This window comes from Labrus bergylta, chromosome 7 (assembly GCF_963930695.1).
Source record: "Labrus bergylta chromosome 7, fLabBer1.1, whole genome shotgun sequence".
NCBI lineage: Eukaryota > Metazoa > Chordata > Actinopteri > Labriformes > Labridae > Labrus > Labrus bergylta.
In genome coordinates, this window is record NC_089201.1 from 22,018,062 (window position 1) to 22,033,580 (window position 15,519).

The following is a 15,519-nucleotide window of genomic DNA, read 5'->3' on the forward strand; positions in this document are numbered from 1 at the left end:
GGCCCCTCAGACTGCCACCTGCCTGAACAATAGGGAATGTTGGGTCTGGGGGGAAAAAATGGGGTGAGCAGAGGGGGGAGAAATGGGTGAATCATGCAAAGGAATCATAGAAAGACTGAGTATAATCAGATTAGTCCAGGACAAACCCTCATAGATATAATGAGGGTGATCGGGCCCCTTGCTAGTGTTTACCCGCTTCTTGAGTGTTAAAGCAGTGTGGACCCCTTCTATGAACTCAGTATGAATGGGAAGAGAAGGGAGTTAGGTGTCTGTGTTTCTAGTTGGAGACTTAATCTATGGCATTTGGTAAATGGCATTGTACAAAAAAAAAAGTTTTCAAAAATGCAGGGCCAAGCTTGATATTTTTATTCACTGCACTGTGTTACGCCTCGGATGTCAGGCCCTCATTACAATTCAAATCAGACCATTGACAGCCCCAACAAAGTCAGCGATGGAGACGTCCATCACACAGCCAAAAGTAGCAACACAGGAAATAACTTTAGGCTCCAAGATTAGCTGTAAAACCAGAGACACATCTTCACAAGGGGATCGTCTCACCATGGATCACAAAATGTACCAAAGTGACAGTGTTGTGTTGGGACGGAGAGACACCACGATCATTTGTCGACAGTTTCCGTCTTCGCACCTCCTCACTGGCTGGTATCTTCTAATCTCGCTGCACAGCCGCTGAGACAGCAGCACTTCTGCATGGAGCAGCAACTCCAGCAGCTCTGTGAAGGCAGGCCATTTGATGTCCTCTGTGTAGACAACACTCAGAAGTGCGCCACGCGGGAAGAGGTAGAGAGTGAGGGAGGGGAGGACGAGGGGGAGAGGAATACAAGAAAGAGTTATAAGGTAGAGAATGACAGAAACACAGACAGTAATAGGAAGAAGCTCCCACTGCTTCTGGCACCTCTCCTTCATTACCCTCGCTTATTTCTCTGCCTCACCTTTGCTTTTCACATTCAGATACCCTGGCGGAAAGTGAAGGCAGAGGTTTTATTTATGCAGAGCTTGCCTCCATTCTTCATTTGGGATGTCTATGTTAAGTCAATGATGCTGGGCGAAGAGGGAGGGGGGGAGGGGGGCAGTGCTAGAGAGGCTTACTGGCAAAGCAAACCTGGGCCTCTGCATGTTGTGATCAGAAAATAGACAAGGAGAGTCACATAAACCCGGGAAAGGAGAGCAATAGGAAAGAGCGGAGAGAAAGAGGGAGCAGAGCTGTCTGCCAGCTGTTTGATAGACTCTGCTGATTCCGTATGTATGGATGCTCGGCTCGGCTGGCTGGGACCGGCGGACAGGCCCACGGTGACATTCCGACGCTCATTAGATGGCAGGCGGAACACATCCATGGCTGTCCTTCGCCACCCGCCTGCCTGCCCAAAGGGAAGGCTGTTATCTCTGGATGCAGAGGGTGGAGGCAGGAGGAGGCATGGCTGCTGAGAGCTGCAAGGAGAAGAAGCAGGGCAATTCACATGTGTATATGAGCATGTGCACGCACAAGCAATTCACTTGCTGCCTGCTGTATCTTTATATCCGTCTGCCGAAGTATGTCTTTTTGTGTCTGAGATAATAGAAGAGCGGTGAGCAGCGGGGGGAATTTCTGTTTAGCGCACCCCTGCTGATGCTTTTGAAGGTAGCTGTCAGCGCTACACTGCATGGCATTAGGAGAGGTGGACCTAAGGGAGGGAGGGAGAAACGCCCCCGGGCTACGCTCCTCCCGTGTCCTGATGCCAGGTGATGCTCATCCCACGCCGACAAATAAGCACATCATTAGCACCCACCCACCCCCTCCTCCCTCGTCCATGCTTTTTTAATATCTCCACATCCAGATATCTATCTGTCTCTGTATAAACAAGCACAGGGGGGCCACACCCAGGAGCACCCTCCCCCCCCCCCCCCCCCCCCTTCCCCCAACACACATACACCCACTCTCTCTGCCTTCTCTAGCTACAAAACTCATTCCAAGTGCAAACAACACAATTGCTCGAAGCGTCCTTTCAGCTGCAGAGCACAGCTCCCCTGTCATTGTATCTCTGTGTGTGTGAATCCTGTCTGTCTCGAAAGCATGTTCTTGCTCGGATTGTTGGAACACTGCCGGTGAGGTGATTCTGTGTATGTTGTGGTGATTATATCCCCGACTGCAGCGACACTGAAGTGTAACAGGATGGAAGATGCTCATTTGTAATACAGCAACACTATTGAGTGTGTGTTTTTCCTCGTGAAGACAGAGGGAGCGCATGTGATTGTGAGGTTGTTTCTCCTGCATTTATCTCTGTGTGTGTGTGTGTGTGTGTGTGTGTGTGTGTGTGTGTGTGTGTGTGTGTGTGTGTGTGTGTGTGTGTGTGTGTGTGTGTGTGTGTGTGTGTGTGTGTGTGTGTGTGTGTGTGTAGAGCAGACATATAAGTGTTGGAATCAGAATGAAAATGTTGTGTTTCCGCAGCAGGGGCTACACTTGACAGCTGCTATTACACTGGTGCAGCAAGTATACATGCACTGCAGACTGAAGCATCTATAGGAGAATAGCCTCTGCACTGTTTGATGAGTTGTACTGAGCTGGTTCAGAAGCTGCTGGCTCGTGTCTAAAACTCCACACTTAAAGGAAAGACAAGACAGCAACTTGAGAATGAAGTTACTAGAATCAATAAGGTTAATTTAAATGAGGTTGGTGTTACACTCATGCTAAATCTTTGTGCTCTATTTATGCTGCAAGGTGTGTTGGATAAGAGCTCTATCAAATGGAGCACACACAGTGCAGCAATGTTTCCCGAGTTAGTGATAACTTTGTCTCATTACTCTTCCTGCTGCACAATGCACTGCAAAACTTTCGATGATGAAATACCTTCCGATACCTTGGCTTGTGTTGACTTAATGCGGTTTATACAGTGCACAGGAGTCTGCTTGCAATTTTTGGATCATTGAAAAACAAGTAATTATCCAATATAGGGTGTCGAGGACTTCGATTTTTGTTGCCGTGTTATCAAAACAGATATTTGTTCCGTTTTATTTTAACTCACATCATAAGTTAAACAATTCTGGTGTTGTCACAACGCTAGTCTAACGCCAAATCAAGATAAACCTTATGTATAGAAATTTGGTAGTGTCATGCAAATGATTATGTTCATACATTAAAACCGAGCTGCAACCTCAGGTGTTGAAAAATGAAGCCAGTGTGGAAGTGCATAATCCTGCAGTTTGTCGAGGGTCCGCTTGAGGCTGGCTCCAGGAGCCCCGGGAAGTCACGTACACACCCTAGCCAAAAATGCCAGTTTTACAGTAGAAATCAGCATGTTTACAGCCTGGTACAAAAAGCGATATTGGTCTGATTAGGTATTTTCCTCCGCGTAGCTGACCTGATTGACACGATGTAGCTGTTTGTCAGGAGGCTTAAAATCCTCCTCAGCTCCAACTCTCGGCCTGTCGTTAGGTTGACTGAAAGTTAGGCTGAGACAGGATTTCCAGCATGGCGGCTGCTGCCGATGAGCCTCCGGAGCCCCCTGCAGAAACAGATGGATGGCGTCACTCAGGCTTCGTCCATTAATATCCACAGTCTATGATCAAAACAGAGTAATTAAGCATCATACCTGCCAGCTGCTTCTGTTATTTTTCATAAATGGAGTTTGACTTGTAGAATATAGTGTAAGCAGTTTTTAGACCGTTATAAACAGTGGTTTTCTTAACATTTTTGCTTCTTCTATTCATCTGCGTTGATCAGTAAATATTGTAAACTGGAGTCATGAAATATCTTTAACCCCCGATGATGGTGAGGAGATTAAAAAAAACAGATGCCCAGTACCGAGATGTCTACATAGTCAGTGCGTTAACAGGGATGACGGTTGCTCTGAATGTGCGTACCAGCTGCTAGGAGATCTCTTCCCATAGTGATCTTAATAACAGTAATAGATTGGAACTAAATAAACTGCCGATGCAAATGTTCAGTTTAGCTAATATGATGCGGCTGAAGTCTGAGTCAGACAAATCAGTTGAGGGTTTATTTTCTAAAAAGAGACAGGATGAAATTTGCTCTTTGTGCTGCTCAGACAGTGTTTCCTTGGTGAGCTGCTGCAGAGGGATAGTGACACAAAGTGGGGGATTGTAAAGTGGAAACTGCTCAACTGATTTGTGTAACTCAGACTAGAGTAGTCTCATAGCTGAACCTGCAGAGGGAAGAATACCCCCCCCCCCCCCCAATGTCTTACGTGAAAGCTGCGATCAAAAATGACCTCTCTGAAGCCAGTATGGACAGGAGGAATGTTTAAAGCAAACAATAACTGTTTTGATCAAAGTTCTGTTTTTGTATAGACTTTGAAAAATACTAACCTAAACAGGAGACGGTAAAAAGTGAAGAGACTCATTGTTTCAAGAATTCATTTGAATGTAGTTTTTCTTGGCAACTAGTGTAGAAATACTTTTTATTCTGTCTTTCTGTTAGAATATGACACCACTTTTTTTTTATAAGCGTATTCAACTTATCTGTGATTTTTACTGGGAACGTGTAACATCAAAGACATGAAATATGTTTTTCTGGGAGTAAAAATTTGAGTACTGAAAGAGAGGCTTGTTTTTTTTTTTCCCTGTTTCATCTTTAACCATCATCGTTAAGGGGGAAACTTCCATTTCTCAAAAAAACAAAATCCATTGTGTAAATTCAAGAAGGGTAAAGAACAAAGTGTGAGGAAACGATTCAAACAAAGCAACGAAGAGTTGTTGTTTTTTTGTGTGTCAGTTTTAGAGTAGCAATCTGTCATATTCTTTGTTGTTGCAAGAAAGTCGCTCCTTTGTCATGAAGTTCATTTTGATTTGTATTGGAAAGATGTTTTTTTTTTAGTGCTAAAATCTTTTACATTTTTAGAGGAGAATACAACTTTATTTGCTCAGTAAGAGACAAAATGGCATGATATGTTTTGTGTCATCTTTGACAAGTTGCACATTTCTATCAAGGCAAAAAAAAAAGACCGGTCAAGATAATGTTATTATGTTAGTCAGCATAACTGTTCTGTGCTGCTGATTTTGCGGTTCGTTTTGTTGTGTGTTTTCCAAAAAGTTAGCCAACCTTTTCCAAACTATTAACTGACATCATCCCAAACTCCCCGTGGTCTGAATGTCTTTTACTTGCTGTTTTCTGGGGCGCGCCTGATCCCTCGTTCCGCACAGGATGACCATGGAGGGAAAGATATCTCTGAGCCCCCCCCCCAACCCTCAGGGCAGATATACAGTTAGGTCTGCTGGAAAGCTGTCATTAGCCCTGTGTATGTGTGAATGTCAGACAGGCGGTCACTGGAGAGGTGATCTAAGAATTGGGGAGAAATTGCAGGCCAAAGCAGTCCTGGAGGTGCCCTTCACTCGGTTTAGTATTTGTTCCAGAAGAGTGGAGAGACACAGTGGGGGGGCAGTCTGCCGAATGTAGATTGACTGAGCGTGGGGGAATATTCAGGAGCTGAAACAAGCTGCTTTTGGGGGGCTGTTATAAGTATTTATGTGTGTGTGCATTCATCATTCATGATTCTGCATATCTCAATTTAGCCGCCTCTCTTTGTATCGACTCAACGTTTGGAGCTGTACGCCAGCCAAGATGTCTGCATGTGCCCGTCCGTGTTGCTCCCTCTTCTGCACCTGTTAGTGCATTTGTTCACAGACTCAAATGTGTGTGTGCGTGTGTTGACAGTAATGAAAGGTTTGGAGTTTGCTGCCGGTGGAGAGTTTATCATTACTCTAATCCCTCTGGAGAGATATTCTCTCGCCGAACCCTCCCACACGTATCCTTCTGTGCGCTCAGGCCGACAGATAAAAATGTGTTGTTTGCAACATGCTCTGTCATTTTCCAAACAGAAAGAAAAAATGTTACGCAATGAGAAAATAACACATTTTCACTTGTCTTACTGCAGCATTGTGTCCCCCCTGCCACGGCTGACTGGATCACTGTGTTGATTCCCCCTCCTGGCTCTGTGTGTTGAGTGCAGCTCATCGTGGCTCGCTCAGTCCTAACTGGTCGAAAGACGGCCAATTAAAAAAAAAAAAAAATTGTTGAAGAGTTGTTGCAAAGACGTGGGAGGTGTCATCTCTTTCTGTCAATCCACCATAAAACTAAAGTGAAATGACTCTTAATTCACGTACAAAGTGATTAAGATCTTCTCATCAAATATCCCTTCACTTATTTGCAGCCAGTAGCCTACAGATAAGATCTGTACTTTGTGTATAACAATTTTTATGAATTTAAGCAAGAGTACTGCACCAAAAACAGACTTGAAAATATGTTAACATAACCACGGGGCTATCACAAGTGAAGAGGCTCATTGTTTTCCAGCATTTTATATTATTAAAGGGCTCTACTTCATGAAGTTATTTTGGATTTGTTTTGGAATAGCATGTTCAAATTACATCAAAGCTATGCTGTTCTAATGAATTATTGACATAGAATAAAACTTTAATACTCAATGAGGGACAAAATGACTCTGAATTTGTCTTTGATCTATAACCGCCATCACATTCTTATCTGGTGTCAAAGGAAACCGAGACAACGCAGGTGATTTACAAAGATGAAGTCCTGCTTTGTTAACATAATCCAGCTCACACAGATTTCTTGTGAAATACAAGATAATTCTTCTTTCCTTGAAATATTTTGCTGATTTTTGCAGTAAACGCTCCGTTAAGACAGTTTTCTTGGGAAGGACTGAATAAGAGAAAAAGGGGAGGGGAGGGGAGGGGGGGGGTTGTTGTCTTTTATGTGAAAGAGTCCATTGTGTACAGGCAGAAGTGAAAACAATGTGTGAGAAAAGGATTGTAGCAAAGCTGGGTGTATCCTGACTCAAGCTGTGCTATAGAGCACCTGTACTAAATGCTAAATGTGTGTGTGTGTGTGTTTGTGTGTGTGTGTGTGTGTGTGTGTGTGTGTGTGGGGGATGGGGGGGATTACAGCTGCGTGGGTACTGGTGGTCAGACAAAATAAAACCACATTAGACAGTTTAAGATTAGAAGTGAAGCTGAGGGATGGAAACGGTATCCTGAGTGTAACCATTAAAGCACAATGTACCCAGGAGATAAGATTAGCTCGTAGCCAAAAGCTGCACTTCCTAGAGATGCTATTGAGCCCGAGGCTTTTGAAGATCTCTAGTCAGCTGATAGAACAGCCTTAAAAAAAAAAATACAGTTTTTCTCACAATCAACCGGTCCTCGTATCCAGTAAACATGCAGGATTCGTGACAAGAGCTGTGGTATTGTGCTGATAAATGTGCTGATTTGAATTTCATGCGCTACATCATCATTTTCCGACTCTTTTGTGTCAGAATTTCACATCTGAGTGGTCGTTAGGTAGCAGGTGGCTGCCCCATCCAGGCGCCTGCCAATAGATAATCGACCGAAGGGCCCCCCCCCCCCCCCCAGCAGGGCCACATTGATCTGGCAGAAGAGGAGAAGCTGGCCCTCTCCTCACAGCGCTCATCTGCTGCCCTTCCATGTGTGTTTTTTTTTTTTTTTAGGAATGCAGAGGTATTCCCGCCTTAGCTGTCTTAATATTCATTTAGTGTGAGTAAAGGGGTCTTCAGACCCTCACGCTTTTTCATATTACTCCACGCACACCAATCTCATCCCTCCGTCTGAATGAGAAGTTGCCTCCACCCCTCCAATCCCCGGGAGTCCCATTTGAAGAAGCTCCATTCCCCTCAAAGTATATAGACCAGTGATGAGAGTCATCCACTCATAGATCAAAGGGGCGCATGGCTGCAGAGCTGAAGAGCAGCCCAGTGTTAGAGGTTCCTCCGTCCTCACCATCCCCCCCCCCCCTCAAACTCATCAGCCTTCTCTCTCAGTGCGGACCCCGCCCTGGCACCTGCTCCCACTGCACACATTCTGCTCATGATTGAGATGTCAGCGTTCTCTCTGTTCAACACATGGCATAGCAAAAGTGTTTTTCCCATTGTCTCTTCAGTTTATTTAGAATTTAGCTCCTCTTATATATGCTTCTCTTTTATTACTTAACAATACCGTAATATGCTGGAAGTTAATTTGATATTTTTCAATTAGCTAAAATGAAAAAAAAAAAAAACGGAGATAGTTTCATACAGTGCAGTGTGTGGGTGTATAGAGACATTTTTATGCTGCTATGGATTGGACTTTATCTATAATTGATGAACAGCAAAGAGCAAAAACACTCTGATAAAGGACTCACAAGTGCCGCTTTGAATAATTAGAAAATATTTCGGGTCCAATCACAAAGCAAAAATAATTTCCACTCCTTTTTGAGATTATCGTCAACCGTGTTCATTTGCTTTATTAGCGATCTGTTGATGGTGGCAGATTATTGCTGGGCAGAACTCCTGTTGCAGTCATGGACCATCTGTCCCACCTCAGCTAATGACACTGGAATGATACTCCCCTGGCAAATGCAAAATGCATGAGCCTGTGCCCTGTGTATCTCCTCTGGTGAGCAACAAATCTAGGGAGCTTTTTTTTTTTTTTGTTTACACAGAAATAACTTGAAATATCTTCCCAATGGGTTTAAAAGCCTGAAAAGCTAATGCTAGCATTGTTTGTCTACACTGAAAGCATACGGAGGAAAGTATTTTAAAAAAAAACAACACACTCCTCTCTGCAGCACCCTCTCATTTTATCCCATAGAACCGATGAGTACACTATGCCAGTCTGCATCACGGCATTGCTTCCTGTTTCACATTGCATTGTGTTAATTGGCGCCTCCCACCAGCTGGAAGTAATGTTAATACACTAAGGAGAAGCCGCCACGCTAGCTTCCTGGAGCGCTTAAGTGTGCCAGGGCATCTTGCATGCATCCCATAGCTGGAAGTGAACTCTTTGATGTGATTGCTTCCGAGAAACGTCATCATTTATTGATGCTTCCATTAAAGTAGCATAGACGTCTGTGTAGAGTCGGAGAGGAAGGAGGCTGAGCTCTGGTGGGACCAGGAGCTTACGAGCTAACAACACACACAAAAAAATGCCCTCCTATCCACACCGGCATCGTTAGCCTTTCACTTACTCTCCACAAACCCTCGGCTTCGTATCTCTCTCCTCCTACAACAAGCCGAGGAGAAAATGTTTGATCCACTGGTCCAATTTTCTGGACAGCTGAAAGCAGCTAGCATGTTTGGGTCAATATTTGGTAGCATGAACTTGTTATCTCCTGTATACAGCGAGTGAATGACTCGACTTCCTGATACCACTTCAACTCCTGAGTGGTGGCTGGCTAGTTTCCAATTTTTTACACATTCTTGTCATCATTATACTTAGTTCAACCTTTTCAAGAACAGTTTTTATTAGATTAAAACACTCAACAAACTTGCAAATGGGCAAATTAGTTGCCCTGTTATCAAGCGATTGCTAAAGCTTCAGATTTGAGCCCTTTAATATTAATACTTACTCAAATTTTAACTATACATATTTTTAAATGTAAAATCTAACATAATATGTGATTTAGTTGTATTATTTACACATTTTTCTATCTCCAAATGTTGTTCATGTTGGTTTATCCTTCCTAACTTCATATTCATCAAGAGTTTATGTGGATGCATCAAATATTTACAGCGTATGGCTGGAGAAATCCCAACCCAATGTTCTCCGGTTTTGTACTGCAAGTTCCTCTGTTTAATATTTTGTCTTCTTAAAATGTCGTCTACCTTGTTTCACTTCACTACAACATGTTTTGACATATTTCATCCTCTACAGAGTATTTAAACATCGCTTAGTATTCCTGAATATTACAGCTGCATTTCGTTACTGTATTTTTCCACTAAACCCCAGGGTAGAATTAAGAAAGACTGCTGACTTACACTTTACCAAGAACATAAATAATGTTTAGATTTATGAATTGGGATTTGATTTATATGCACTTTAAATCTGTAACATGTTGTCTGATTATTGAATACATGCAAAATACTTACCTGTGATAAGCTTTTATGTTTTTAATTTGTGTTTATATTTTTCATATTCTTTAGCAGTAATTCAAAGCTAAATTGTGAAAAGATTCCTTATTAATTTGTTCTCAATATGTTACACAGCATCCCTTGTATGATATAAGAAATCATGCGTTTAAAAAAACATAATTAGTTCAGGATTTTATACTCATGACGTTGATGTTCATTTGAACTATCAGTTGCTGCTGAAGGTTCAGGCAGCAGCTAGCCGTGTGTGTTTGCATGTGTTAATGAGAGACGTATTAAAGTGCTTTGGATAAAAGTGCTTTATAAATGCCAACCATTTAGACATTTGAATAATATCTTTTTTTTTCTGTTTGAATTCTCCTGCAGGCTCCTCCAGGGAAGTGGTGGCTCCGGTCGAGGTCTCAGAGCAAATGGTCCAGAAGCTAAGAGGCAAGAATGAGTTTACTGTGCTGGTGACACTGAAACAAGATCACCTCAACTCAGGGGTTATCCTGTCTATTCATCACTCTGAGCACAGGTAAGAGCACTTCATGTTTCACATTATTTTAAATCTCTAATACATATTAAAAAGGTAGCCCAGGTTTGGCCAACCGTTAAAGGTTGAACCTTTGCTATTGGGATATCCTGGTTGAATATTTATTTTAAGTAGGGGTGGGATGGGGCGCCAATGGCCTCTGTGCCTACCTAGGCGTTAAGTATGTAGGCTATCGCCCTCCACGCATGTGGCCCGGGTTCAAATCCGACCTGCAGCTCCTTTTCTCGCATGTCTCTGGTTTTCTACTTTATCCAATGTCACATCAAATAAAGACTTAAAAGCCCACAATTAAAAAAATCTAATATATAAAATCAATATATATGTATGGTAATATGTCTTTGTTCTGCCTTGTGTGATACAATTATGGAATCACTGGTGCCAAATATCAATATATTTTAATTTGAAGACACAAGGAATTCTTAACAGATTTTCCTGCTTTGACTCACTACGTCATCACTTCATGACTCCTCACGGTTCTGCTTATGACATGAATGAGGGTAATGTGAACAGACTTTTTTATAGCCAAAGAAGACGACAACAGGATGATGTCGGACAGCGATGAAAATAAATTGAAGAATGAAGCGTGATAAGAAGTTAAACTGACACCAAATTCCAGTGAATAAATACCTCAAATTCTGCATTTAGCCTTCTTTTAGGCAATTTATCGTCTTCAGTTAAGAAGAACTTAAATTAAACAGATATTGCGGTATATTATTATATAATTGCAATATATCGTTCATTAATGTATTGTGATACTTTTGTTATTGTTGGCCGTATATTATATCGTATCGTGACTTACCATGCAGTTCACACCCCTAAGTTAAAGGCAGTTTAAAAAAAAAAAAAGCAGTATATATGGTTAATTTGACATGCATTTTCAAGCAGTGTGAGGCTGAGGCAGAGCTTTAATGTCAAATAGATTACAGTTAAACTGTCCTCACTGATTAAGCATAGTTAGCTGTTTTCTAAATTCTAGTCCCACTCTTTGTTTTGTCTTACCAGCTGTCCGCACCGTGTCGATTGAAACCTGAATGTTTGTATCTTATTGTTTATTGTTTATTTGGATCCCCATTAGCCACTACTTAAGTAGCGACTACTCTTCCTGGGCTCCACTCATACAAACATGAATTCAAAATCCACACAAATTAAATTATAAAAAGAAAAAAGTCCAAGACGGAACAGAAAAAGAATCTGATGAGTATTTAGATGTTTTACACACCAGTCCAGTAAACAAAAGCAAACCACCCTGCATGCCAGGGTATTATTCTTCACAGTCCATCAACGATCCAAACATTGAGTCTGCAGCCGTGGATTGAAAACTGATGAGACGCTATCTGCAGTTAGCATGCTAATGTCTTCCATTACTTGGTGGGAGCTGAACCGTTGGATGATCAGAACAGCAATCTGAATCCTGCATAATGCGTTGATTGAACAGTTTGTACATTAAAGTCAGTCCTGAGACGAGAGCTCGCGGGGATGTTAATGACTTTCCCTGCCGCTGATTAGCTTTCCCAGCAATTCATATGCGACAAAGCAGCGCTGCATGGTTTCATTTGGAGACGTGGCAAGGACTAATTCGGCGTCAGAAGCGGTGGCTGGGTGTGTTTATGGTGCCAGAATGAATGTACATGTGCGACAGGAGGGGAAAGTACATCTATCAGATCTGGTTTGCAGATAAACACTTCCATGGCTACACTTTGCTTGAGTGTCTATTTTTCTTAAGAATAACGTTTCCAATAAATAAACCAAGTTTCAATCAGTCTGTCTTTAAAGGCGGTGGTGCTGAGTGTGTATCGGCAGCTCTTTCCATTAGTGTCACTATGCTGCGTGGATCTCAGTGGCGTGGAGACGAGGGTCCTGTTAGAATACTAATCTGCCGATGTAGAGACTTGAACCTCCACATTTAAGTGTTGCTGATGTTGCACTTAACCATATAGTGCCATTATGCCAGACTAGTGATGTGAATAAACTCTAAATGGTGTTGCAAATCTGGGCAGATGTGGGTGCTCTGCTTATAAAATGAGGGACTTATTATCTCTTTGCACTGTGCTAAAGTAACCCTGAGTAAAGTCATTTTAAGTGATGCATTCAGGTTTTTATGCCTACAGAAATAAGGTCTGAGTCCCAGTAATGAGACTCTGATGCAAAGAGGACATGCAGTACATTGCAGGGAATGCAAATGATGGAGAGAGACTCTCCTTTTTGTGGCTGTTACTAGACGCAGGCTTCTGGTGATTTTATCCCGCAGGTTCCTGGAGCTGGAGAGCAGCGGCCAGCGCAGTGAGTTGCGCCTCCACTATCGTACCAAAGGCCAACAGGCCCACACGGAGGTGTTCCCTTACAGCCTGGCTGATGACCAGTGGCACAAAGTCTCTGTGGCTGTCAGTGCCACTCATGTCATACTACACATCGACTGCAACAGGTAAGCGACCGCTGATGAATTTTCATATAAGTTTAAACAAGAAAAGTATGATTTTCGGAGCATATTTGTTGTGATTTGGGAGAATAAGAAAGGGAATTGCTGTGTTGCAGAACACAGAGTACCCTCCTATGATGCAATGATCCATAGGTGTTTTCGGACCGCAGGAACTTTTTCACAGTTCTAGAAACCGTTGGAACCCTCCTCCATTTTTATTGATTCCGCAGCGCAGGAACTATGAACTATTCTAGTTCCTAGAACCCCGTTAAGAGGAACCTTTGTAGCGCCTGCTTCAGAGTAGGTACCATGGCAGTGCGAATGCAGACAGAAAAAAAATGGTGTGTATTTCCCAGAGAACTTAGTGGATAGTTCAACTTCAAAAAGTCCCCAGAACAGTTTGGTCTGAAAACACCTTACTTTCACCTCAGTTCTGTGAACCTCTTTATGTATCATTACAACACTGAGTGTGTGTAACATGAATAGACTCGATTAATTTAGTTTTTGTGGCAGAGCAATACTGTTTCATTACATTACAATATGCAAGCTCTCAGTGTGATATACTTGCTCTCTTTCTCTCTGATTGAACATTTTAAATCACAGAGAAACAGACCAATGATATATTATTGAATCTGGGGTGTTGTTTAACAGCTGACAAAATGTTAATCAGTGCATCCCTGCTTTACATTATCTTTAGCCGTCACGAAGCATTTATCTTTTGCTGGACTTTTTTAAATTTATTTAAAACAAATCTACAAAGTAGTGGATGAAATGGCTTCAGTAGGAAACATAGCCCTGCTGTATATAGATGATACTTAAATATAAATGTTTAGTTCTGACATTGTAGTGCGACAAAGCTGTCTTCAAAAGTTGGATTGTAAGAGTTTGCTGACATTTTTTTAATCACATTTATACAGAAAGTTAAAAGGTCAAGGATTCAAATGTGAAATTATGTCAGCAAACATAATTGTTGTACTTAACACGACCATCGAGCATAATGCAGAGTTTGCATGGATTCAAGCAGATGGAAAATGGGAGAGTGAATATCACTTCAGTGGATGTGACTTTTGAAAAAAAATGAGAAGAGGCCTGAAGAGAATGCCTGTCCAAAAGGAATATTATGTTAACATGTTTTGATGTCCTCAGCAACAGAATCTACAAGAAGAAGTTAGGAAGCTCTCTCAAAGAGAAAACACGTGATCTGGAAGACTAGGAGCTAAACACGTTTTGTTTTGCCGTCCTTTTTCTTTCATGTGCTGTTCAGAAGGTGTTCCTGTATCCATAAAAACTGCTTCATATGAATAGAGGCTACAGCAGAGCATTGGCATCACTAAACACAGTTGTCAGTGTTTAACTGGGGGGGGGGGGGGATCCTGCAGGCCATTTGGGCAGACACAGTGATGTCTATCAAAATGTAATCTGTGACCTCTCCTAAAGGATGAACTTAAATAAGGCTAGCCTTCATAACTATCCTCCTCCTCCTCATTAGGGTTTAATGTGGGCTGGAGGCTGCCCGGCTTTCGTTAACTGGTCTTTATAGCAAGGTTGGGAAAATTATTTTGTGATATCGAGGTTTAAACATCAGCTATAACCACCAAGTCCCAAAAAGGAGCCAGTGAGAGTGAAGACATCGAACATCTGGACTAAAAGGAAAACAAAGCAAAAAGAGTAATAACAGGCAGTCAGATACTTGGTGTAATTAGGTGTAATTGTGTGGTCGGGTGAGTACATTAAATGGAACAACACCACAGACTTGAAGCTTTGCAAACAGTGACATCCAGAGCAGGTAACCTCTGTCAGCTGTCTGATTTGAAATGACTCTAATGCAGGCTGATGGATCACACCATGCGTTGACCCACATCATGTGTGCATCTGTGGTGTGAAAGGGGTGTTACTGTGTGAGTGTGAAGATCCTCCCTGGCACAGAAAAAAAAGAAAAAATGAAGCAGACGGTGATGCCATGTGTATCGCAGACCGCATGTGACCATCTGAAGCGTGCTCAGGAGAAGGGTTAACAGGAGGATTTAATAGGCCAAGACCTGCAGAGCAGAGAAGGGCTGCAAAATCTAATGTATTCTCAGCATGGTGAGACGAACACAGAAAATACATACCAACCAAAAGAGACACTGAATTCAATTGCAATGATTATACATCTGTATAAATCTTACTGGAGAGAAATGGGTGTGCAGCAGCCTGTAACTGGTTTGTACATTAAAACAAAACAAAGAAATAGCATAGAAGATCAAACTTGAATTCTGATATATAAAATGCTCACATGCACTCAGCATGTGAGCATTTAGTCCATCATCAAATCTTGAATACATCAGCCATGTGTTAACAATATTTGGCCAATTAGACAAAGCACCAGCTAGCTGTCTGCTAACTGTCAGATAATTTAATGTCAATTTGGTGACGGCTCGGAGGTTAGCGATGGATGAGTAGAGAAGAACGGTAAAATGCTGTCAGTGAAGACCATGTGCTGAACTATTTTGGATTCAAGGCAGAGAGAGGATTTTATAAACAGCTTCTGCGAGGCGTTTTTAACAGTTATGAACCAGACTGAAAATTGAACTGATGTCTCTATATGTCCTAAAAGAGACCAACAGAATACCTTTCTTCATAGTGTTTTGTTATTTCTGAGACAGCTGAGGTGGGGTAGATGTCAGACGGAGCACCTC

The 15,519-nt window shown here is 42.1% G+C and overlaps 1 protein-coding gene across 3 annotated transcripts in view; it reads left to right on the forward strand.

The window, feature by feature from the left end:
- Positions 1–15,519, forward strand: part of nell2a (neural EGFL like 2a) — an 87,151-nt gene that overhangs the window by 1,541 nt on the left and 70,091 nt on the right. For all 3 annotated transcript variants that reach the window (XM_020645888.2, XM_020645887.2, XM_065957025.1), the window contains exons 3-4: positions 10,257–10,407; positions 12,674–12,847. In XM_020645888.2, the coding sequence (XP_020501544.1) occupies positions 10,257–10,407; positions 12,674–12,847 (325 nt within the window). The remainder of the gene's footprint in view (positions 1–10,256; positions 10,408–12,673; positions 12,848–15,519) is intronic.